The 21,617-nt window shown below is 42.0% G+C and overlaps 1 protein-coding gene across 7 annotated transcripts in view; it reads right to left on the bottom strand.

The window, feature by feature from the left end:
• Nucleotides 1-21,617, bottom strand: part of TRIO (trio Rho guanine nucleotide exchange factor) — a 257,834-nt gene that overhangs the window by 173,669 nt on the left and 62,548 nt on the right. For 5 of the 7 annotated variants that reach the window (XM_030041606.2, XM_030041605.2, XM_030041604.2 and 2 more), the window contains exons 2-4: nucleotides 10,378-10,452; nucleotides 3,149-3,263; nucleotides 38-230 (exon numbers count right to left, since the gene is read on the bottom strand). In XM_030041606.2, coding sequence (XP_029897466.1) covers nucleotides 38-230; nucleotides 3,149-3,263; nucleotides 10,378-10,452 — 383 coding nt within the window. Of the gene's footprint in view, nucleotides 1-37; nucleotides 231-3,148; nucleotides 3,264-10,377; nucleotides 10,453-13,635; nucleotides 13,757-21,617 lie in introns of those variants that run through there. The other 2 variants (XM_030041601.2, XM_030041602.2) reach the window with 2 other exon arrangements.

The following is a 21,617-nucleotide window of genomic DNA, read 5'->3' as shown; positions in this document are numbered from 1 at the left end:
AAATAAATGGAAATTTGTATACCATAGGGGAAATTACCTCAAACTCAAACTTAGAGCTGCCAAAGTTAGTCCTCTGTTTCTGCCAGAAATTGTCTGGCTTGATTATCAGTGCAACATGAATACAACATGGAAAGGATTCCTGTAAAATCTTCAGCAGAGGCTTTATGGAGTCCCATTTTGACCCACGCATATCTACAATGACAGTGAATCCTCGTTTACATACTTCCTCACTGCAGAAGAAAGAAGAAAAGGTTATCAAGCAAGTGTTACAACTTCAAACACAGCACTTTACTCCATCACACTGTCTAATGAACGTGGTCTCCTCAGCTAGCTGTAACACCCTAGCATCTCACTGTTGACTAGCTGAGATGTACAGCAGGTCTCATGAACCTCTCAGGAAGCTTCTCTCACTCCCCTGCCAAACTCCTCGTGGGTGATAGCTTTACACCTGTTGCTGATTTGATAATCTGCCTTTATCTCCTCTTTCATTTTCATTGTTTAATTCACAATGATTCATCTTCCAGTCTTGTTTCTCCTTCACCTTACACACATACTGAACACATCATTTACTGAAACAGCAATATGTAATTAATTTATAATTGCCTCTTCAGAATTTTGTTCCAGTAGAATTTGCTACATGACCTTGTAACATGGAAAGGGAAAATATTTCAAAACCAATGCGTCATAGCCAATGGACTACCAAAAGACTAAAAAGATGTCCATTGTTTGAGTACATGAGTCACTTTCAGGGATGTGACTAATGGAAATGCAATTCTAGAGTTCATGTGGTGAGGTTTTCAGAGCGTCCAAAAAGTAGGGAAGCTTCACTGGCATACTTTATACAATCTCATTGGCCACATTGTAGAAAGATGAGTTACGACTGATACAGTAGAGCAGAAGAGCTTCTGAGAGAAGTGATAATACAGGTTCCTTAGAAGAAGAGTTTTTTTAAAGTTTAAAAAGTTTAAAGTTAAAAAAAAAAAACAAAAACCAAAAAACCCCACCATTTAAAAAAGGAGTTTATCAAGATAAATGCTGGCTGTCCCACCCGCCCATAGGAATACCAAAAATGGTAATGGTAGCAGGAAAATACATTAAAATTGACTAGCTTGGAATGCATGTAGGCTACAACCTACCTTTCTGACCATGGTGAAAATATTTTCTAACAGCCTCACAGGATTAAAGGACAAAAATAACTGCTGTTTTAAAGATACACCCATTATTAAAAGGCTGCATGCTACTATACGAGTGCTGCTCAGCCCACCCCTATCCTACCACACAAACGGAGCACTGCGTGAGGAGGAGTGCTTGCCACTAATTCCCATGAGGCATACATCTACTGGGGTGTACAGAGCGGTCCCTCATCATGTGATACTGTGCAGATGTATCCTCCCGTCATGTGTCCCCATCATCTGACAAAAGATGAATCCCTTCTGGCCAAGGATCACAAAGCTGTTCCAGGAGGCTTTAGTCAGCCACAGTCATCTGTTAGGTAAACCTGAACTATACTAATACCTGGTCCAGTCAGCACTGATGACTTAAGTTTAGCAATATTTTTAAATCAGATAAATTGTTAAAGTAGTAAATAGTGAGAGTGAATCACCTTAAGTGTTTAGATCTCTTGCCAAACAACAGACATGTCTCAATCTTCAGCTACGTAGAGTAATAGTACTGCAATAACTAACAGACAGACCAAATGTTCAGGGCTATTTGTACCAATCGGGACTTCTTAATTAGCAAGAGTTGCATGATCAGACCCTAAAACATGACTTTATTAAAAGCAAGACTCGTTTTCATACAAGTTCCCTTTATTCTCAAAGCTTTGCCATGCTTACAGAGATATAAAACCTGCACTAAATTTCTTTTCATTTTAAATCTATTGATGCTAAACTAACATACATCTTTTGCCAGAGGACCACTGTATTTTGCCAGATTATCTCTAGAAAACTCTCTTGGGCATATTTTAATGCCTTCTTCCCACCCTCCTTCCTCTACCTACCCAAAATCCCCCAGTTAACTTTAAGGGAAAAAAAAAAAAAAAAAAGTACTAACACTCCTACACTTCAAAGTGAAATAAAGACTAGAATAATTGAATTACCAACAATTGCTCTTAAGGAACGCCATACACACTGTCAACTAGATGTCTTGAAGTTATTTTTATAAAAGCACTTCTGTCAATCTGAAACTGATATCTCATTACATCAGGTGCAAAGAAGACTGCCTATAAATGAACACATTACAGAAATATGGAAGATGTTGCATTCAGGGATGTTGTCCAAGGGTTTTTTTCAACTGTAATGACGACTGCTCCTTGAGGTCACAGGCAAACATGTTCAAGCACAGTCAGCGTTGCTCCAGTCTGCACTATATGCTGGCAGATTCTGAGCTGGACCTAAAGTCAGGGTCTTACAGTCATTTTTGTCCCCAATTCAGTTACTACTGGGAAGAAAGTTCTATGTGAACAAACTTTTTTACATATATATAATAAATAACTTTTTCTTTAATACATATATAACTTTATATACATATATGGGTGTGTATATATACACACACAAGCACTGGATTTGACTTCTGACGATTTATTTGCACAGCACATTGTAATTCATAGCTTGAATTGTTGATAATACAATGATATCAGTACTTTCACAGATCTGTTCCCAGGTTATTCAAGACCTATATAAGCAATTTTACATATCTCTCTCCTGGTTATTCCTGTGCTATATCAGGACACTGCAACTTATCTAATACAAATAACAGTTAGGAGTGTTGTGCTGACCTCACTCCACACAAGGCATATTGTAAATGATGACCAGCATGCTTCTAATTATTGATGTACTGAAAGCCTTTGAGTTGTGTTTGCAGTCTTCAACACAGTGACAGCAATATGCCATGGCAGTGCCATTTCCAAGACACAAACTACCTGCAGCTAAAGCACACCAGTCGTTCTGCCGACAGCCTTCCTTCTACAAGGCAGAGTAATTATTTATGTCTCTTCCAAAAAGCAGTTTGAAAACAGTAACTGACAGAACTTGATATGAATTTGCTCATTTCCTTAACCCATTCAGTCTTCTAGCTTGTGGGTATACTGCAACATAATGCATTTATTTTGTTTTATAGCTTCAGAGCTTATGAAGCGACCATCACTTACCTAGGAATACATGCTAGGTATGAAATTAGTCTTCTAAGGTCTTCTTGCCGTATTCTATCATGATTACTACGAGCTGGAAACGTTAGAATGGGACCTCCACGCTTATCTCTGCCACCTGAAAAATTAAACATGTTAAAAGACCCCACAGCATAACACCATTCTTGTTTGCAAAACTAGTCTTCACAATACTTTTGGAAAACCTAAGTCCTACAGTGTTTCATGAATATCAACTTAAAAAAAGAGAAGTGATTTCAAGCGAAATGCCAACACTGTCATTTGGAGACCAGCTTAAAATTGAATTTTGGGAGTATCAATCGGCATATTGTCACAATTCCTACAATAAGGAAGTATCTGCCAAAAAAATTGGAACAAAGAATAACCATAGCATTACACTTACACATTACAGTCACATTCAAGTTTGATTGGCAGTGTGACATCTCCAGCAATGGTGCTTTGTTAGGTATTTAACTTTTGAATCAGCAGTTGTACAGATTAAATTCAGAGTTACGCTACTTTGGAGGCAAGTATTTAGAGGATAATCAGTGTTAACTTCATTTACTAGCACAGAGTTTAGGTGTATAGTATTTCACACCCAATGCATATACCAGGTGAGTAGATGGATACTATTTAAGCATTTAATTTATATTTTTACCCTGTTCTGATGTGCAGATTCTGAATTGTCAGTTCATAGTTTTTAGTTTTGTTAGCGATGCAGGAAATTCTGAATCCACTCAATACGTAAGGCAAAAAAATCTGAGTTTAAGTGGTTCCACTTAAATGTATTCATCTCATTCATTAAGTTGCACAGACTTACTGTAGTTGAACATTAAAATGCAATTTTTTATCCGACCCCTTGCTAGTGACAGCAAAATGTTACTATTACTAAATACTAAATTCAAGGCAGTAGGCTGTCTTTATCAACAGTTGTATAGTAGCACAGATACGTTCTTACAAGCTAGCTTTCACATATATGTTCTCAACCACAGATGTGTTGACTGTTTTCTCCTGTCCCATGGAAACGGAGAAAAACACCATCCTCTGTCCTGAATGATTCCTCATTGTAAATCAGCTCCTCAGTGTAAATCCATGTTACTAAACAAAGTTTTTTAAAAAAAAATCCCTTTAGAAAGGAAGGGCAAAAGCAAATGAATAAAACCGGTGACTCAAAAATTCATCACAATGCTTCTCAACACAGTCTGCGTGTGCTTGCTAGAGACACTGAGCCTAGCTGTCAAGGTCTCCAGGGTTTGTCTGCACTGGACGTGTTCCCCATGAGGCTCCAAATGGAACTCAGAAGAGGCAAAAGCACCTCTGAATTTCTGTCAAGCTGCAACGCCAGAAACCTAAACTTAAAAGGAAACTCGTATTCTTATCTTCCGCGACCCTCTTAAGTGGGACATGAGATTAAAAACAACTGAGTTGTCTCATTCTAATGGAGAGAGGCAAGTCGGGTCTTGACCATCCTCCCCACTTGCCAAGCAGTCAGCTTTGGGGATTTTCACATAGCGAGTGACAGGATAAAAACAAGACAGAAGCCACAAGAGGATAAAGGACAAGGCTGAGAGTCCAACAGCCCAGGCCTCCGCTCAGCTCCAGTGATCACCGGGCTCCAAAGCCACCAAACTCACCCAAAAGTCTGCTGAAGCCCTTAACGCTCTCCTCAGCGCACCACAGGCCAGCAGCTACAGATCTTAAAAACTGATGTTTCAAATGGTAAACGCTACTGATTCCAACTCCCCAGAAAAAGTGCTTGATTGCTCAGGGTGGAAATTCTTCTTTAAAAAAGCGGCAGCTAGCAGGGAAGAGCAGACGCTGAATTGTCTTTAACACTCTCCAAGCGTTTTAAACAAATGCCTCCCTACACGCGGTCACCTCAGATCAGTCCTCTGGGCCTTTCCCACACAGCAACTCCTGTATCATGCGATTTTCCAACATGACAGAGGAAAGAAACCCATATTCTTTATGTCATTTTGGATACCACTTCACTTGGCTCCCAGCTCCACATACACCACAGAGAAAACCCATTTTTAAAGAATGGTGCTTAAATTTCTGATAAATCGTATCCTGAAATTTTTGTACGTTGGAGACAAAAATCTGTCACACAAACTTCAAGTCTAGATGAGTAATGAAAATTTAATATAACCTTGATTTTTGGTGAAAAGAATTTCACTAGCTGGTCTTAAACCGGATAACAAAATTGTAAATATTAAGCAAAAATTCCGTAAGACTTGTTTTTTTCGTCAGCTGTACTGAAAGCTTTCTTAGGCCCTTTCCAATGAATAAGTCTCATTTCCTTTGTCCTGATGCTCCTGTGTCATACACTAACAGGAATGTTAAAAGCAACAATTTATGAGGCATCAGGTGGGAATTTCCTGTCTCACAATAGTCTTTATCCAACTCAACCCCCTATTTGTCTTGGTTTAACAAAAGCATATTAAGCTACTACTTTCATTGGTGAGACTTCCGTTATTACCCCTTTCCTTTTATATAATTCCCCCCCCCCCCCCCCCCCCCCCGAGTACTGAGATATTCTGTTTACCCCAAGATGTGTCATATGAGTAGGGGATCGACTCACATGAGTCACCCACCATGAATCACTACTGTCTAGTGCACATCACTAACAGCAGTCTAGTCAATGGTCTCCAAACGGCACCAAAATCCAACAGGCTGAGCAGTGCATTTTTTTCAGGAAATGCCTTTTTACCTAGTTTCAAAACACTTAGGTAAAGCTAAACAGTGGGCTTTTATGGCATATTTGAAAAGCAGGACAAGTTATCAAGAGCCATTTCCTCCAAGATAACTGCACCTTGTAAGGAAATGCTCTCCTCCTGCAGGTATGTGTAGAGAGATGTAAGAGTATCTGTACTTCAACAGTCTTCAGTTTAAACTTATCAAAAAAATTGCGTCCGAGACTCCATTCATACTTCATGGTTACATCTCTAGGAGGCTTTTCTATTTCAGGTGGTGCGACACCCAACCCTCAAGCAGATTATTTCCCAGGTAGGTGAAAATCAGTTCACGGAAGCTTTTTCTCTTCCCCCCGCTCCCCCTGTCCCTTTTGTTGTTGTTGTTTGAGAACCACTCTGTTGGCAATTTTAGAAAAATAACACAGGATTCACAGGGAAGCTGCACCCAGGCATTTGCATTCAACACATTAAGTTATTTTGTTACTTCGACCAAGAGAAGATAAAGCAGTCCAATCTGTCAGACCGGTTTCATAATGGACAAGTATTCCAATACAGAATTTATTCCAGAATCAGTACATACAGATGCCAGAATTCAGACTAGATTGGTGAGCTTTGGGACTTTGCAGTTATCAACCTACATACAGCAAGATGTACTTCACAATACTTCACAGAAGTATTTGTTCTTTTGTACTTCCTTGTCTCCTGCCCTAGCACAAAAATACCTGCTTCAAGATCTGTTTCAGAATTGAATTCTCAGACTACATCTCTCCTTCTCACTTTCTCACTCCAGCTGTCATCCAATCATTAACTTTATCTTTCTTTAAAAGTTTGAGCGTCACAGCTACACTAACACATTTTAAGATATGCAAGGGAACACACAGATTTTAACAAGTCCTTGCCTTATCTGCACCATAGTCCTCATTTGTACATTGTTTGTTGTACAAAATTTAGTTCTAAATTCACCTTTTTTAATTATTTTTTTTAAACTATGCTGGCTGGTGCTACAGATAACAGAGGCAAGAAGAAAGAATTCACTTCCATCTAAATACATCTTCAGATACGCTAAATTATGAAAAATCCACACTTTTTTTTTCATTTACAAAAACACATCATTAACAGCTCAATAAAGGGGGCTAAGCTGGATTGTGATGATGGAGGAGAAAGCAAAAGTGAATCACATCAGATGTACTGTGATTTGTGGAAGAGGAAAAGCAACTACTGAAATAGTTTTTTCAAAGTGATGAAGTACTCAGACTGTGCAAAGAAATTATGTTGAGTAATCTGTTAAAAATATCCACCTGAAAACAAATGAAAGGAATAAATGAATAGCAAAGACTGAAAAAAAGCAATATAGAATTGCAGCCTAACTCAGGCTAACACAGATCGAAGAGGTTTCTGTTGGAGAAGAAAAGGGAAACTCCCATAAAAACAGTTTAATCACAACATAGTACACTTGGAGTAAAAGTGGTACCTCAGTGGGAGGTATCTGTTACCAAGAGCTTTAACTTGATTAAAACACCAAGATTTCTGAGTGGATCAAAACATCATCTCCAGAATGGCTTAGGAGATACTGATGGTGGAAATAGTCATTGTCCTTTGTCTTCTCCACGTAGCTCCCTGTGAAGAAAGCACCTCCATCCTCTTTGTAGCTGCCCTTTAAGTACTGGAACACTGTGATGAGGTACCCCCTGAGCCTTCTCTTCTCCAGGCAGGAAAGACGGAACTCGTTCAGCCTTTCCTCATGAAGCAGGTTCTCCAGCCCTTTGATCATCTTCGTGGCCCTCCTGTGGACTCTCCCCAGGCTGCTTGTGTTTTTCTTTAACTGTGGGGACCAGAACTGGACACAGTACTCCAGGTGCAGCCTGAAAAAGCACTAAGTGGAGTGGGATGATTACACCTCTATCTCTGCTAGTAACGGCCCTGCAGAGGCAGCCCAGGATCCGATTTGCCTTCATTGCTACAGCAGTACGGTGCTGACTTAAGTTCAGCTTTTTGTTCACTAGGACCCCCAGGTCCCTTTCAGCAAGGCTGCTGCTCAGCCACACAGACCCCAGCCTGTACTGGGCTCTTTGGTTATTCCGACCCAGGTGGAAAAGTCTGCGCTTGTCTTTGTTAAACTTCACACTGCTCTGGCTAGCCCACTCTTCCAGCCTGTCCAGGTCTCTGCATAAGATGGCTCACCCTTACGTGTCCACCTCACAATAAGCTGGTCCTAAGAAGTGCTTAAGAAAGTCAGCATTGTAAAAAGATCAGTGTCTTTAGTATTCTAAGAACACAAAGATGAATATACTGCTATACGGCCCATACTTACTCATGTAACTTGGAGAAGGAAGGTCTCAGCAGAGAAAAGCAGAGAAAAGACTGGGGAAGTGAACTGAGGATCTCAAACGCACCATGAATTTTTTTCAGCCTGTGTTATTTGTGTAACTTTCCTGCTCTATAGAAAAGAACCACTTCTTCGCACTGTTGGTTGTCATACTTTATTTCTACTTGAGAAGGTACTTGACAATCAACAATGAACATGTTGCAACAACTTAATGGGAGTATTAGAGCTTTTAGTAGAGATAACTTAGAGTTATCTTTAGATAAGAGTTTTAGCAGAGATATCCCCAACAAATTTGTCCTACTTTTACAGACCTTAACCAGTTATTGTACTTAAAAATATTAAAACCAAATACTTGAGCAAAAGTTTTACTTTTGAAGAAAAAAAATGAAGTACATTCAAAGCCTCTGTAAGTCAGTAATCCAACAGCCTTCCTTACCTTTGTGTTCCCCAGCTATAAAGCTTGACAGTTCTAGTTCCACAATGGTTAAGCCCTAATGGTGGTGGTAGTTTAGTTAGGGGTTTTTTTGTTTGTTTGTTTTTGGTTGGTTTTTTTTTTTTGTTGTGGGTTAGTGTTTGTTTGTGGGTTTTGTTTTGGTTTTTTTTAATCACTTGCACTACTAATGTATCTCATTTCATTTGAGCTCCACTTGCAATGGAAATGTAAAACTACGGATTTTGGCAGATCAGTTCCAGCCAGTCTTGCTGTCCACAGGTGTTTGCTCCATTCTTCTGTCAGATGTTGCTACCTTCAAAAAGGCAAGCTGGCAACCACTTCTTCCTGCAGAGCACCTCATCTGCTCTGGTTCATAATCCATCATCTCCCTTTAAATTTACCTTCAACTTTCATTTGGCCCACTTCACTTTCACTGAATTAATGCCTTTTGAGAATGCCATATGCTTACAAACTAATATTAGACAACACCTATACTCTTTCAGATCCCTTCTAAGGGGTCTAAACTAAGTTCTGGACAACCTGGAAATTCAGAGGTTTTGGAATGGTAACTGACTACATTTTCATTAAGTGCCATAAAGCAAGGTCCAAAAAAGAGTAATGAGGGACTGAAATATTGTGTTTAATTCCCTTTTTTCTTTCCCTCTCAAAATACTGTTTTAAGCAAACTTTCAACAGCACTACAATTCATAAGCAGAGGAATTGGGAGTTCCCACACTACCAGGGAAATTGGCTCTGCGCAGTCTGTTATCATTCATTACAGTTGCCAGGGCCTTTTAAAAAAAAAAAAAAAATTTTTTTTTGCTTTACAACTCTTCTTGACTCAAAAGAGCGGACAGGATGAAGTACTGTGAACTACACACTGTACTTGCAAGCATCAGCACCCATGCACAGCAAATCTCTAAAGAGTGCAATTTCAGGGATCATTTTGTACATTTTAATATTTACAGATAAGAGCTTTATTTTTGGAGTTCTTGACAAATTATTTATCAAAAAAAAACCCCCAAAACCCTTTCAAATATGAGACTGTCCTCTAAATCATTTGACACCGAGATTACAGCAAAGAGAATGATGTTGTTTAATCCCAAGAGATTTGGAAGTACTTACTTCAAAAAGTCATACCAAAACGCAGTTCACAAGAATAAGCACCCCAACCATCATTCCATCAAGTAAAGTTACTTACCAAGTTATAGAATATGTTATGATATTCATTCATCTAAACCCCACTTTTAAATTCTCTGCTATTCCTCATTAAGTAACCAACCAACTTCAAGGTGTGTGCTGGAGATAGCTAAAATTAGATGCTAACTCATTTCACCATGAAGATACTGAGTGTGCTTCAAAAGATATGCACCGAAATTTCACCTCTGCAACAGAGATATTTCTCCAGTGATTCAGATGGGCCAGTAACAAAGCCATCTCTGTAAAACTCTCCAGCAGAAGAACCAGAAATAAGAGAAGGAACATGACTATGGTACAGCAGGTTGTTCTAGGTTGTTCTAAACAATGCTGTTGGATATGTGAGGGGGACAGGACGCGACTGGGACGACAACAAGCAGTATGTTCCATATTCAGCAAAACATACATCTTCTTTATTACAGATCCTTTCACAATGCTCATGTTACGTTTGGGATATCCAGCTGGAATAGGTGCTACCCTAGCTTTTCCATGTCTTTTGTAATGATACCTGTAGTATTTAAAATACCATTTTACATGTGACTAACAACACAGTTACGCATTCCACAACAGAAGAAAATAACTGTACCTGAAAGGTACGCAACTTTTTCCTTTAAAATTGGCAGTACTTCCATAGCCTTCATTTCATCATTTTTGCGAAACCCTGAAAAAATGAGAAGACAAGATAATCAGTCAGAAATTCAGACAAGCTCAGCTTCCACATTTAATGAATGCACTGTAAAACATTTACCTTTGGAGTACAATCTGAATGTTATGATTACAGGAGTTAAGATAACCTTACGGTAAAAGGTTGCAAAAAAATGAACTAAACTTTTAAAATATATTAGTGGACAAATCATTGCTTTGACTAGCTTAACACAAACAGCATAGTCTGTCAGCAAGCCTCAGTAGAAAACAGGATACTGGAATTAGCCTTTTTCATCAGTAAATAAAAACTATCAGTTGGATCTTGTTGCTTTTAGGCATTCCAACTCCCACTTTAGCTTCTGGTTCCAGCATAGAGGAGTAGCATCAAGCTAGTAAGAGTAGGTACCTTTAGAAAAATTACCAATAAAAAAAAAAAACAAAACAAAACCAAAAACAAACAACCAAAACCCCCCCCCCCCAAAACCTCCCAAACCCACAAAAAACACCACACAAAAAGACCAACCAAAAACCCCTAACACTATTTACATGCAACTTTCCTTACGTCACTTCTGTAAGGAGAATTGGGAGATAAAGCTTTCGACCGTGTCTTTTCTGCCGCCTGACAGGAGCAGCATTTTGTAACGGAGAGCACATTTTGTCATGTTAACTCTATACACCCATGGAGTTTGAAATGGTCCCCAAGGTGAGTGATTACAGTCAATGTTGCAAAGCAGCACATCAGTGGCTTCTTCCTCCTCTCTGTTACATTTCTGTGGCCAGATTCTAAACTTCTCCCTTCTTTAATAAGGGACATTTAGCAAGCATTTTATTTATGACCTTATATTCCATATTGACCTGTACAATACAGAATTGGTCCCTTTTGGGCCAATCTTGTTCATCTTACAAAATTGGGTGGGTTTGTACCCACACTTCAACTAACTGTCTGTATGATCCTTCCCAGTCTCTTTGTATTCATGTGCTTTTTTAAAAGCCACATTTCTGAAGAAAGTACCTCTTCTGGGGTAAGTGGGAAGCACTTACTTCTCTATCACTGTTGAAGCCCAGAAGTGCTGTTAAGTAAAACAGACCAAATAGCCTGCTACAACACAGTACTTGTGTTCCTTAAAAGGGACAGTTTGAGTTATTCAGAAGGTAAAATAAGCTTCTTAATTATTTATAGTTTCAGGGAAATCTTACAAGAGCAAGCTCTGGTGTACATGTGGCAGTCTTTTCTAAAATATATTGTTCTTCCTCTGTGCAAAAGGGCCACAGTCCCTCTAGAAATGGCAGCAGAAGCTGTCACTGATGCCCAGCAGGGAGACCATCATTTCTCTTCCTCCTCAAAAATATCCAAATGTTTCATACCCTTTGGTCTCAGGCTCTGAGCTTTAATGAAAGAGCTGTGTGCTTCAGAGCTTAAACCTGAAGGTATCATACTGGTGTCATCAAGTAACACAAGATTTGTAAACAAGGGCATCATATGTGTAAATTACATCACAGGTTTTCTATTCCAGGTAGCAATAGTGAGACTTCTGTGCCACTACAGTACCTAGTTATGGGCACTACCCTTCAAAAGAGACCTAGGACACACCAAACAGAACACCCAAGGGACAAAGGACCTACGAGGAAGGACTAAACTGAATGACACTGTTTAGTCTGAAGAACTGAAGGGAGACATGGTAGCTGTCCTCAAAAGACAAAGTCTAGTGGTGGCACAAGTAAGCTGGCTAGAATTACAGTGAGAGGTTTACTTTAGAGGGTAGGAAGTTTTGTAAAGGAAAGAACTGTGAAGCAGCACATGGGATTGCCTGTGGAAGACTATGGACTATCCATGACTGGGGATTTTAAAAAAATGCATTCAGACAAATGTCTGTCAGCAATGGGTCCCTCTAGTTCACTGTAACCAAAGTGTTCAGCCAGGGCATTGTCTCAGCACCCACAGATTACAAGCAACAGAAAACTAAACAAAATCCTCTTCCAGCCATTGGCTAGTTCCCTGTTTTTCCATGAATACCATAAACCAAAAACAAACCCCAAATTTGATACACTTTCTCAGAAAGGCTAGACCAGGAAAACGAGTTCCTTGGGTAACCATGCTGCATGGGGCATTTCTACACAATGGAAATTATTTTGGAATTACACAGCAACTCCAGACCCACAAAGCAGCAGGGGGACACAGCTATTTCTTTCACATTTGCGCTTAGACTCTACGGAGTCTAAGACAGCTCCGAAGGAACCTCTTGCATTATTCCTTCCTCCAGAGTACTGGCTATGGGTTCTCAATCTTTTACTGAAACTGCCTACAATTTTGTTCCTACTAGATTTTAATGTAGTACGGACTAAAGCTTTAAACAAGACTAAGAAAAATCTTGGGCTTAAATGACTCATGTAAAAGGACAGCAAATACCTTTTTCCACCTTGAAATATTTGGGCTTCAGCTGACTGCTAAGGCATACAGGCACATTTCCAGAGTTAATTTTTTTTGACGTGCTTTGAGCTACCCACCATAAGCTTAATGCCAATTTAGCATGCTCAGCTTTCATATCAACCATGGCGATTCCTTTTCTTTACAGTAAATTTAGAGGTAGAAAACACTTTCTCCTCACCTAAAAAGCATGCAGAAGCTAGTGCTGTACTTTGCTGTCTATCTTAGCTCAAAATTACCCAAGACACTGATGTTACCGCAACTTGCTTGCTCGGATTTCTAAGCCCTTAAACTACTTCACCTAGCTGCGCATTTTACTTTGCCTGTGGCACGTAAGAGACGAGAAACATTTAGCTAACGTTTCTTTGACTATTAAGGGGCTGCTCAAGGTAAACACCCTAGCAAATACGTTAGTGCTTGGCTCATGTTCTGGATCTGCATATCCTTAAGGCTGACTGCCTTGGATTATCGTATTCCTGCTGCTCTAAACAGCCTATTTTTATTCCAGTTCTGCAGTGTTAAAGCTTAAGTGAAAAGACTGTGGGGATTACAACTGACGAAAGAATGCTGGGGAGCAAAGAGGGTGAATACGGCAAGAAAGCAGCATATTTTTATCTCCAACAGAGCAATAAAAAAACAAAAAAACCAGCAATATAAGCAGGTCTTAAAGGCTCGGGGTGGGTCCTCCCCCTCTTTTTAAAGCCTCTACACCACAGAGCATTTGCGATTACGAGGATTTAACAAAAAAAATATATATATTCAGAAGGCATTTACCGCACTGAAACGAAATGCCATAAATACCCGCACCGCGCTCTCCCTGCACGGCTCGGCAACCTCCGCGCCAGCCGGCTGCGTCACGTGGTCCTGCAGATGATGTCATCCCTCCCCGGCCCGCCGGCTGCAGCTCCCGCCGCCGCGCTGCGGCTGCAGCGCCCGCAGCCCCCGCAGCCCCCGCACACGCGCGCGCCCCCCCCGCCGACACATCGCCCCCCCGCAGCCCCCCCCCCAGCCCCCTCACACCACCCCCAGCCCCCTCACAGCCACATCACCCCCACACAGCCCCCGCAGCCCCCTCACAGACCCCTGCCGCCACATCACCCCCCCACAGCCCCCTCACACTCCCCACAGCCCCCTCACACCCCCCCGGCCACCACATTACCCCTCTACAGCCCCCTCACACCCCCAAAGCCCCCTCACACCCCCCCACAGCCCCCTCATCACCCCCCTCACACCACCCACAGCCCCTTCATCACCCCCTCACACTCCCCCAGTCACCACATCACCCCTCTACAGCCCCCTCACACCCCCGCAGCCCCCTTATCACCCCCCTCACAGCCCCCTCATCACCCCCCCGCACCCCCCACAGCCCCCTCACACACCTCTACAGCTCCTTCATCACCCCCTCACACTCCCCCAGTCACCACATCACCCCCCCACAGCCCCCTCACACCCCCGCAGCCCCCTTATCACCCCCCTCACACAGCCCCCTCACACCCCCGCAGCCCCCTTATCACCCCCCTCACAGCCCCCTCATCACCCCCCTCACACCACCCACAGCCCCTTCATCACCCCCTCACACTCCCCCAGTCACATCACCCCCCCACAGCCCCCTCACACCTCCGCAGCCCCCTCACAGACCCCCGCCGCCACATCACCCCCGCACAGCCCCCTCACCCCCCCCCCACAGCCGCCCCCGCCGCGGGCGGCTCGCCGGCGGAGCAGGACCCCGTCCCGCAGCACCGCCGAGCCGGGCGGGCGAGCACGGAAGGCGGCCGGGCTTCGGTGGCCGCGGCACACGGTTCTCTTGGGAAAGCGCCGTGTTCCAGGCACGCAGGGCAGGCGTCGGTGGTGTTCCTCGCGCTATCCGGTTCGCCTAACGAGGAGGTTTTATTGTAAAAATGGGGGGTTTAAGAACAAATCCGACGCTGGTATCTCTTAAGGATAAGTTTAGCCTCAAACGGGAAAACCACCCTTGGTATTTTCAATAACCATGCAAGGAATACTCATTTTACAGTTTCATTTTTTTAATAGGTACTATATGCCCTTCTGCTGTCTCATAAAGCATGCAGACGCTTTTCCCTAACTACCAGTCAAGGGGGAAGAAGCTCAAATTATGCTAATTAATATTCAACTTTAGTAGATTAAGTAACACACAACTAAGTAGTCCATTTCAGTTGAAGAGATTCCCCCCCCCCGCGAAGCTTTCAGAATTACACAATCCCCTGAGTTACAGCAATACAGCCTTCTAATAAAAGAGTGTTATCAGAGAGCAGTTATTGAAGCGTTGTATCACACAACTACAGATCTTTAAAACATACGAACAAGAAAGAAGCAAAAGAAAGTCACCTAAACTTTTCATACAGATGTGTACACTGGAAAATTAAGAAGCCTCTCCCACAAACACACCACCTCCTCTTTGTCCCCACAACTTCACAGCCAGAAGACACCATCAGCCAGGCAAATTTAACAAACTGCATTGTCTGCACCAATCCTTTTTCTCATGCTGTATGAAGCGAAGATATTTTGCTGCAATATATTCATTTATCCATGTTTAACGACCCATGAAAAGACAGCGTTCCTGGGTAGAGGTATGACCCCTGGGAGGTTTCTGAGAGCCCTTTACTCAGACGGCCAGGACAGCCCCCTCTCCCTTTGGGCTGCAAGGATTCCCGAATCCCATGGCGAAGACCTGCCTGCAAAGCTGCACATCCACCTGCCCTGGAGAGCGAAGAGTAAAGCCTTTTGCCTGGAAATCACAGAGTTCCCATAGCTCTGCTGTTCCCCTGGGTTCTCAACTCACTGAAAGTTCCCATGGGCACTGAAATACGGCGAGCAAGTCACCTTTAGAGCAGTAACAGAAACTGGGTACCTGTGTGTGGTAGTTCACGCATCCAAGGCAAACGCTGTACTACTTCTAAGGCTGAGCTGTCCTTCAGACACTGAAAACAAGGTAACTGCTCATCATCTTGCACTGCAATGATCAGTAGCTGGTCAGCCACACAATTAAAGGGAGCAGATAAAATGCCCTTAAACACATCTTTTAAGCTAACAATTTGATTACAGAACTGCAATACAAAACAACATTGGAAACAGCTTCCCTAAAGCTGCATTGCTGCCCCGGGAACATAGAAGTCTTTGTTACTTTGAAGGTATCTTCACTGGTGTGCATCGTTCAGTTACGGCAACAAACATAAGTTACAGAAACAGAAATTAAGACAGCAAAAAGACTCTGAAATTGAGGCTAAGAGCAGCATCTCTGCTAAGAGGCTGACGAAGCACCCATCCATTGCTGTCACACACAACTGACTTGAAACTTGTCTGAAACATGGCTAGAAAAAACACAAGAAAGGGAATGCTCTCATCCTGAAAACTCGCACCTTTAAGACTGCAACTGCTCTTCACCTTGCAACGTAAAAACAAGATCTTTTCCCAGGCACAAACAAAAAAAGCCAGACTCAACCCAGAATACGTCAATGCTTTAGGCTCTCTTCAGACTTCAGAATGACTCTGTGTCGTGTCATCGACAGTAACCAAGTGCCTTCTCTGCCAGGCTGCTCTCTCCAGCACCAGCCTTCTAATCCCCACCTCTTCTTTGACAGAAATCCCATCCCGAACCAGAGAAACCTCTTTCAGTGAGTTATTTTCCAACGGAATACTCAAAGGACCTGCTCTGATAGGCTTCTGCTCAAAAATCCGCATGCTAAATTCTATAGGAAGGAAAAAAAAAACCATAGAAACTGTGATAGGGGCACTCAGAACTGCTACATTCATGCCGCAGTTCAGGTAATCAGGGAGTTAGGCAATAATCGGATTGATTTAGGTTAGTTGTAAGTGGAAAGAAATATCTGCTAGAAGATGAGAGATAAAACTACTTTCAAGCACGGGGAAGAGGCCGTTTCCTGGCCAAGCAGCAAGTTCCTGCATCTAGGTAAGGCAGCAGAACCGTAAACTGCTCTGCACAACTCCTTGCATCCACTGGTCCCTTTGTATTGATTAAGCTTCACCTTGGAACAGAAAAATGTCAAAACTGTAGCTAGTCACCATTTAAGCAAAAAGAACCCAAGATGATGTTGTCTTTAGCATTTCCTCTGTTTCACAGCACAAATGATAGCAACTACATCACTCTGAAATCTGAGCTATTCCTCCCTTTAATTGTAAAGCCATCCAAGCTACATTTCAGCAGAAATTGCCTTCTAGTTAAGAAGGCAAAAAACAAAACAAAAGAAGGAATAAGGAAGCTCAAATGTAATAAAATTAGTGCATTATTAGACTGATCAAAGCTTTATTATTTGCCCTTTTTCCTCCCCCATATCACAAGATGATGACATTGATTTTAAATCCTGGAAATCCGTAGGTTTATTCAACTTTGCTTATCAGTTAACAACTGTATATGATAAACCTCAGTTGCAAGTTAATTTATATACTACTTCCCATGTTTTTCAAATGTCCAGAAAGAGAGCACAAAGCAGGTTCCTATTCTCCCATTTTGCCATTGAGAGGTTTTTAAAATATGACAATGGGCAAATTTGTAAAGATGGTATTATTATTCCATGAAAAATAATTTTAAACAGGATATAAGAAGATTCACAAGCAGCCATTGTGAAGCCTTTTACATCCTTACTCTGAAGTTACTACATAGAAACCAGTACAGATTAAGTCAGTAGAACCATTTGATTCTTTCCTTAAATCACATTTGGAAAAAATGACTGCTGAACTCCACAGGTTCTTGGGTTTACAAATGAAATCAGATTACTGAGGTAAAGGTGAGAAAGAAAACTGAACTTCATAAAGCAGAAAATGGCAAAAGCCAGCACTAATTGAGACTAAAACCCAAAGGGTTGGCAAAGGGAAGCAAAAGGTAACTACATTTAATGCATATATGGGATTACTGATAGCTTTTCTTGATTTTAACTCAAGTATTTTAAGTGCCAATTTCAATTTTATGGTAGGCTTAACTATAAATTCATACTTTTGTACGCAAGTAAAGGATTCATAGAGCAATCAGAGCCGTCAATTCACCAACTGCACTGTTATCGCTTCCCGTTATAGACATTGCCTATATTCATTGCTGCTCGGCAATCTCACACCATCTTTCACATTGCAACAAAGCAAGAGAATTCAGGGAAATCATGGCAAAGACTACAATTCTCTTCTCTCAAGCTTCATGAGCTTGCAGAAGACCAGTTTCAAAAGGTATATAATGGCAGTTCATCTCAGGAACACTAACTTTTAAGCATGCCTGTCATGGCATTTTTAAGACCATACATCTTTCTTTTTAGGAGCAAATGAGGAACTATCAGCAGTTTTTTTAAACGACATACAGATCACTGGGCAACATTAGTAGCCTTAGCATTCATCATTTATTCATTCACTTTTTCTCTGTCCAGATTCTAAAGCCTCCGGGTGACTCCAACAAGGACACAGCTTAGAGGCATATAACCAGAGGGGCATGATGTCAGTGTTGTTCCAGCAGCCATAGTCATGAGCTTAAGCAAAGTATTTGTTGGAGCTAATAGCTATTAATTTAACATTAAGAACCCAGTCCTGAATTTAAAGCAATTCCAGGAGTATGATGTGAGTACGCTTCTGACTCCCTTCAGCTCTGATCAGGCTCAAGATCCACTCATCAGAAAACATTACACCTCACTTTCATCAGAACAGCTGACAGAAATGTCCCTCCTGTTCCTGTCTTGGTTTTTTTTGCATCCTATGCACTCTCCATACGCGCTGCAGGGAATTGCACCACATCAGTACCGAACTGGTATGCAGTGCTACCACATGGCAACTGGGACCTCACAGAAGCACACAGCTTAGAAATTGCCTTGAAGTAAGAAAATGAGACTCATTAGAAGGTTACTAGCTCTTTAAGCCACTTTCTGTTTTTGGCATTTTTGCTAAGTGTAAGAGGTTCTCTCTTACCATTATTTAACAGCTCTGTGGTTTGTCCTGACACCAGAATGCACCTCTCCTGCCCATAAATTACGGGGGGAGCACAACGTCATACAGAGGGATGTGGGACAAGAAAAGGCTACTAGTGTAGTGGACAGCAAATACTCAAGTAAGATCAAATTCACTGACTGAGAGACCGTCCTTTTCTTGGAAGCTTACATACTCATCTATTCCTCAGCTAAGAATGAGCAATTACCGGGAAACTAGCTACCTCAGGTGTGTACTGCAAAACTTGCTGAAGAGCTGCCTTAAGAACACAAGCTGAAGAAAACTCCAAATCCTAAATCGCTCTGTTAAAAATCTGCAATTTCCTTTTAATTGGGTAACTGGTACCTTAGAGTTATCTGTATTTTGTAGTGACGTCCTTTCCAACCTGAATTACCCTTTGATCCTATGAAATGTGCGAGCCAGAAGTACAAACATCCATTTTTCAATTGAAACTTAAAATGAGACGATCAAAATCTGACCAGTTTCCCCCTTTGAAGTGAGAGAAAATGTGTTCTTAAATTTATCTATCCATTCGGGATGCTCAATTTGTTCCTGCTGTCCTACCAGCATTGTTGGGAGTTCATTTGTTTTGGTGGGAACTGCTCATCCATCTCTAAGCGTTGCAATACTCCAATTCACTGCCCTGCTGAGGTGGCAAACCTTTTTGTAGTGGTGTTCAAATACAGCAGTAGCACACTGCTCTCACTGCAGTCAGATGCACTCCCTGTTGACTGTTGCTACCGACACTCATGGCTTAAGCAGTCTACACTGTTAGGGCTACCAGGAGGGTACCCAGTCTCCATAAAAGACTGGTTTAACACGCAGTTATTTTCACAATAAGGTCTGTAAGAAATTTTACTTATTTTACTGTTCAAAACACAGATCAAGTGAAAGGCAGTAGCTTCTAAATTCTGTGCAGCAACAGCTGGAACATAACATTTTAGATCATGTCCTTTGGCTCTTGTTCCAAACCACCATCTGGAGAAATCTCTTTCCACACTGAAATTGATGAAGACTACAGCAAGGGCAGTAAAAATGAGCAAGTTAAAACAGATTGAAAATTGTCCCGCATTGTTTTATCCTGAGCAACAATAGGAAGAACTATTTCCATCAGCCCTGAAATCAATCAAAAATACCAAAAACCAGACTGCGTATTCTTCAGAAGAAATGCCTTTTTATAGCACAAAGTATTGCTTTTGGGCCTCCCATCAGTCCTAGACTCCAAGATTAGGCATTTACTGGGTTTATTTTTTAAATATTTTTCCTTTTCTCCACCCCACCCCCCCTTTTTTTTTTCAAATATGCACACATTTTCACAACACTTTCTTCACCTTACGGAGATTCATATGCAAAAAAATTAGACTAGGTCACATTCATACTTGGAGACATTAGTACTTAAAGAACCATTTTTTGCTGAATACTCCTTCCGTTGCCCCTCCCTTTCTTTTTTTGCACAACATTTTATATTCCTTCTGTGGCAAAACTAGCAGTTTGCAAGAAGATGTATGTCAAATAACTTGATTTGTGCACAGCGCTCATTCCTTCAAATTCCCGTTTTATTAGTTTGCAGCTGTAAGGAGCTGGAGCTCTAAGAGCACGGAAACACAGGAAATGTAGGATGAATCCGAGCTTCTCCACTACGTTACAGTGCACATACAAAAGATCAACGTGAGGAGGAAGGGGGAGACACTTTTCTTCATCCTGCATCATAAAAACAGTCAAGTTCATGTTGATTCAAACAACAGAGAAAAAGAATCATCCGCAGCTTGTTTTATGCAGCCCTTAGCTTCAGATGTGTGACTGTTAGAGGCATTTAGAGGGGGACATAAGAAGTTTTAACATCAGAGCTTCTCCCCGCCCTCCTTTTTCATCTTTTTACTGAACCGATTTTATTTAAAACACTGATTAACATATCCTACCGATTAGAATGAACTAATTCTTTAAAAAAAAAAAATAGCGATCAGGAGTCCACAGGGGAATTAAAAGCTTGGGTATTCCACTTTTAATGTGCGAGCGGTTGCTAACAGCAACCTGCCTCCCTCCCTGCCTTTAAAAGGGAGAGCAAGATTAGCGTGAAACGCCAGAAGAGATGTCCACTACCGGCCCCGTTCGCTCAAGGTTCGCGTCAGAAATCACAGCGTGAATTACTCGCAGCAGGTGCGGGCGCATTCTTAACAGGCACGCCGCGATAACCCCGAAGCCAGGTCGAAGACAATGGAAGGCGAAGGGAGGGAAGGAGCAATGGCTCCGCAGGGACCAGAAGGAGCCAGGCGTGGGTCTGGCCGTGGGGAAGCAGCGCGGCACCGCTCGCCCCGCACGCCGGCCACGGCCAGCGCAGCGGCACACATTACCTCATCGGCTTTGTGCGGGGCTGAGCCGTCATTCCGCCCGGGAGGAGCGCTGCCGCACGCTGCGTCCCGCCAGCCACCCCCCCCCCCCCCCCAAAAAAAAAAAAAAAAACCCCAAACCCTGACGGAGGCAGAAATAGGAGCCATCTGAAGTCACGCAAACCTTCCTCTCCCTGCCCCGGCAAAAATCCTCCCCATCGGATCCCTCTGGAAAATGGCATCAGAAATAAAAAAAGACCCTTACCATGTTTTGCTTCGCGAACGGGTTGCACTGAAGCATCGACAAGAAAGGGTTTTGCAGATCGTGGTGACTGAGAAAGGGAGGGTTCATTCTTCATTTAACGAATTTGTTCTAGCAGATTATTTCCTTCGGATAACAAAGGCGAGCAGCCTGAATCTCATTAGAGCTACATTTAACACTGCTACCGAAGTACACAAATTTAACCTAAATCAAGGCTGGGTCTTCCCCAC

The sequence above is a fragment of the Aquila chrysaetos genome, chromosome 18, assembly GCF_900496995.4.
Source record: "Aquila chrysaetos chrysaetos chromosome 18, bAquChr1.4, whole genome shotgun sequence".
NCBI classification, from domain to species: Eukaryota; Metazoa; Chordata; class Aves; order Accipitriformes; family Accipitridae; genus Aquila; species Aquila chrysaetos.
This window is presented reverse-complemented; position numbering and strand designations above follow the sequence as displayed.